Source organism: Dufourea novaeangliae, unplaced genomic scaffold, assembly GCF_001272555.1.
Source record: "Dufourea novaeangliae isolate 0120121106 unplaced genomic scaffold, ASM127255v1 scaffold328, whole genome shotgun sequence".
Classification (NCBI taxonomy): domain Eukaryota; kingdom Metazoa; phylum Arthropoda; class Insecta; order Hymenoptera; family Halictidae; genus Dufourea; species Dufourea novaeangliae.
In genome coordinates, this window is record NW_015374206.1 from 32,979 (window position 1) to 37,596 (window position 4,618).

Genomic DNA, 4,618 nt, shown 5'->3' on the forward strand with positions numbered 1-4,618 from the left:
TTATAAAATAATCAATATTCACTTAGAAACGAATGTTTAAACATTTGCCAGTTGCCTTCGCCTCCTATCCTAACGCTCAGAATCATTGCAAATACGTAAATCGCTCGTTATCAATAACCGGGAAGAAACGCATCAACGAATCAGGTTAAATCTTAGAAATTAATAATTATAAGATTGGTCAGTAGTAACTAAGGACATTTTGTAATTAAACAAAATGATATACGAAGGGAAATGAAAAGACATTCCATTCCACCGACAACGTTGTAATAGAAAGGACGTATAAAAATTACTTTATCAATTAAATTTGTTTTCCTTTAAAATTAGTTAAAAATCGTTTATTTAAATAGTTTAAATATAGTTGTCAAAGTTTTAATTTAAATCTTTATTGTTCTTTATTATTATCGTTATAATTTCTTTTTATTCAAAATTATCTATAAAACTAACGTGTTTCAAACTTTAATTACTTTGAGACTCAGGATTCCCTGAGGGCCCACGCAACAGTACCATCAAATCCCTAGTTCTTAGAATACGTATAGAGAACAGAGTGCTGTGGGAATCCACCACAATATTATCAGTTGCGAATACGCAACAGTTTAATTTAGTCGATAGTGCCTATCACTAGTTTCTGTCGCAAAGCGCCGCATGTGATGTGGACCTGATGCTTATCTCTGACCACCCTTTTTCTTAAGAGTGGCACATCCATATCCATAGTAATCCGTGGCCTCCACCAGCCGTAAGAGAATCCCCCACCAACAACCCCGTTAGAAAGAGAGGAAAGTCACTCCAGTCATTGTCATCTCTTTCTAGTGCTAACTTCATCCCTACCATAAGACCGCGCAGTCTATTATACATCATACACGTCTATGAGTGAGCCACATTTAAGATTCAATCTTTCAAAGGGTAGTAGAGAAGCTCAAATGGTATTTAAGGAAAGGGGAAAACTCATTCAGTATTTCTCACTACCAGGGTCCCAATCCTAAACATACAAATGTCAAATGCCAGTTAAAAATCAAACCATTTTCACAGTATTTTTTCTTTTAAAACATACATGACAATTTAAATATATGCCTTGTTAATTTCATATAAATAATTAAATTCTTAAATTATAATAATCATAGACCTTGATTGCTTACATTCCCTACAATCTTAGTTTAATTAGTTATATGTCATGTAAATTCAGTTATAAATGTTCCATAATGCAATGTATCCATCTTTTGCAGCTGTAGCCATTAAACATTTATCATCATATGTTTTTACCGTATTTAAAGAATACGCAATATCTTGTACAGTATCTCTATGCTGATTTAAAACAGCTAATGGTTTTAAATTTTTCCACGCATATATTCTAACACGGTTGTCCCATCCTCCAATTGCTACAATCTTAATATCAGGTCTAATAGTGATCACAGAAGTACCAGAATTTGTTAACGTAATTTTAGTTTGATCACACAATATATGATTGTCTAATAAAGTGAATACCTATAAATTACATATTTACAATTATATCAATGAAATACTAAAAAAGGTAATTTCCTAATAAATTAGTTAACAATGTTACAGTAAGTAAATATTTAAAAAATGTATCTCCTATTTACTGTAAATTCTATGCTCATTACACTCTCTTTTAAGTTATTATATTTAAGCATTACTAAATATTTTACCTGTAACTGATCAGAAGGGCCAGCAATAATTCCTTTCATTAAAGTACTATCAAAGTCCAAAGCCATTGGATATGGCTCTATTGTTAAATAATTTAAAGTCTTTCTTTGCCTAACATCCCATAGAATTAACTTACCACATTCATAGCCAACTAAAACCAAATTTTTATTTGTCAATGATTTCATTACCATTACTTCTCCTAAATTTTCAAAATTTATTGGACTCAGTTGCAGTTCCACATTAAATGTATCGGTAGATAATATTCCAACTTTGGATTCCTTAAGTGGTACTAACAGTTCTTTCTGAGAAAGTGTTTGAAACCTGCCATAAACATTATAAGTTTGTTACACTTGAAAACTTTTAAACTAAAATGAGTTTACAATGTAGATTTTTCTATTTATTTTTTTTTACTTTTCATTCCATTTATAAAAAATAGTTATTTCTCTATTATGTACATATCAAGAAATACCTGCAATAATGATAAAAGTCTACAACAATTGACTTGTACTCGTTCCACTGTGATTCACATTTTTTATATGCCTTTATCAAACCATATTTATGTTGTACAAATAAATCTTCTTTATCTAAGCTTTGCAAACTTATACAACACTCCTGTCCTGATTTGATCTGACCTTTTTCTCGATTTGTCTTTAACATATAATAAAATTGTAACTATTTTGTAAATATGTGACAGTTTACATCGAACAATATAAATCATGATTTAACAAAATATATAAAATAATAAAACAGTTTATTCACTTTTAAATCCCAAATATGAACATTGCCAGTTGCAGTACCCGCATACAGATGTTCTATATTGGAAGTTACTTCAAAAAGAATAGTATGGACACTGCCCATATCACTCCGAAAAACGTATATTGGATCAGGAGGTAACATTGCCATTGGTACATAGGCTGCGTTCAGAAGACACAACCGTTGCGAACTCAACAGTGATCAGTCCTTTTATTTTCCTGAATGATATTTGGGGTAAGTTGTGATACATTCGTAGTACAGTCCATGGGCTGAACTTTATTTTCCCAGACCAAAAATTATTGACTTTTTTTATAACCAAGCATTTTTAGCGCACTTTACAGGTTAGTTTAACGCCATATTGACTTCTATACAAAATTCGTCCAATCAGTGGTGTCACTGCTTGTAAGGTGATGCACGTGACACGGTCATTTTGGCGGGATAATTCAAATGTGCTTGTAGAAAGGAATTACTTATTCAAAGCGAAATACGGATTCTGAGTAGGTTTGCTCTAGTACTGGACGCCCTGTACTGCCCTGAATAGAGGAAGCAGGGGGACGGCACTCCCGTGTTAACGAATCGAACAGTGTTTGTAGCCACCACAGTTAAAAACCGGAAGTGGTAAACTAAACTGCAATATAGCGGGTGTTTCAAATAAAAAATGAATACTTAGAAAGTTAGTCTGGCCAAAATTTTCTTACGATTTTTCATATTGTCTAAATTTATAGAGAAAATATGAAAAATATTTGTTTTTTTTCATATTTTCTCAATGAAATCAGACAATATCAGAAATGAAAAAACTTATTGTGTAAGGAAATTCATAAAAGGTGAAAGAAATAATTGTATACAATGTATATGTGGTAGTAACTAAATTTATTTATGATCAAAAGCAGAAAAAAAGAAAAATTTCCAACAAAATACTCGCTTGACCAATTCTTTATGGCTCAAAGAAAGGAGTTTTTGATTTTTGACCGCAGCAACCCATTTTTGTGCTATATCTTCCTTTTGAGAAAAATGATGCGAAGGATCTTTAGATTTAGATGGACACTGAAGAACAACACACGTGGACTGATGTTTGATGTCGCTCATTGTGGATATTACAACACAAAATTTTGTTCTATTCAATCTAAAATAATTATAAATGAAATACGTGGTTAGTTTATTAATCAAACAGTTATGATTCAGTCAAAAAAGGTTAACACTATATTTCAAACAGTTCTAAAATTAACAATTGAAAACCTTTTATGATACGTTTATCTATCAATAAAGACTACACATACCCGAGTTTCAAACAAATCTGAAATATTACTCCAACAAATGTTCGATTGCGCGTAGAATGACCCGTACTGCTCTGCAAGAAAGTCAATAATTGAATTCAATGCATATTGTATGAATTTTTTATCTAATATTAATAATCTAAGATAAAATAATTGGACAAGTTGCAAATTATTTGTTACACATGCCGAAACCGAATAATATAAGTGAATTATTAGGAACACTTAAACAAATTTATGTACGTAATTTTGATGTAGAAGAAATAAGAGAAAATGTATAGAAAAATAATAGAGACGGTTGAAATGTAGGGTACTAAAATTGAAAATGTATTATCCGAGGGATTAGAGGGAGCCAATCAGAAATATGAAGGTGAAGAGTTGAATGGCATAATTAATATGATTAGACGTGACATATGGTTAGAGCTGTATTATTGTCTAAATCACACACGAATCTTCATGATTTGATTAACCAGGCATATGATTTAGACAAAGAAATGAATAGAGGTAATGTAAATAAATCGTTATGAAATTCTCCAATTAGAAGTAGAGTATATATCATTGGAACATCAGGAATAACTTGTTTCCTTTGCAAGGAACCGGGTTATATTAAAAGAAATTGCCCAAAAAATAATGAAAAATCTCTTTATTCAGAAAAAGTTCGATATACATTTTGTAAAAAGTTAGGTCACAGTGAATCTCAATGTTTTCGGAAAATTAATAGGAGTCATCCTTATCAAAATTTCTCACAAGATCAGAAAGAAAATCCTTTAAATTTCAAAGCCGGATCGCAAAACGGTGTGACGCGATCCGAACCCCTAATTGTTCGCGCCAAATGTCATCAGTCTGTCTTAAATTAAATACAGAAAGAATTGGTCGACTACCCATACTGACATTACCTCATCAAATTTTCTGCAATGGATCTGCTACTTTCCTTG

General features: G+C 31.5%; 1 protein-coding gene across 1 annotated transcript; it reads right to left on the bottom strand.

Moving 5' to 3' along the window:
- Positions 1-1,125: 1,125 nt before the first annotated feature.
- Positions 1,126-2,582, bottom strand: LOC107192298 (guanine nucleotide-binding protein subunit beta-like protein 1). The gene is made up of 4 exons (XM_015581513.1): positions 2,419-2,582; positions 2,129-2,307; positions 1,662-1,980; positions 1,126-1,479 (listed from the first exon to the last, which is right to left on the bottom strand). Exons 1-4 carry the CDS (start codon positions 2,560-2,562, stop codon positions 1,177-1,179), a joined length of 945 nt encoding a protein of 314 aa, XP_015436999.1. The 5' UTR covers positions 2,563-2,582; the 3' UTR covers positions 1,126-1,176.
- Positions 2,583-4,618: the final 2,036 nt, after the last annotated feature.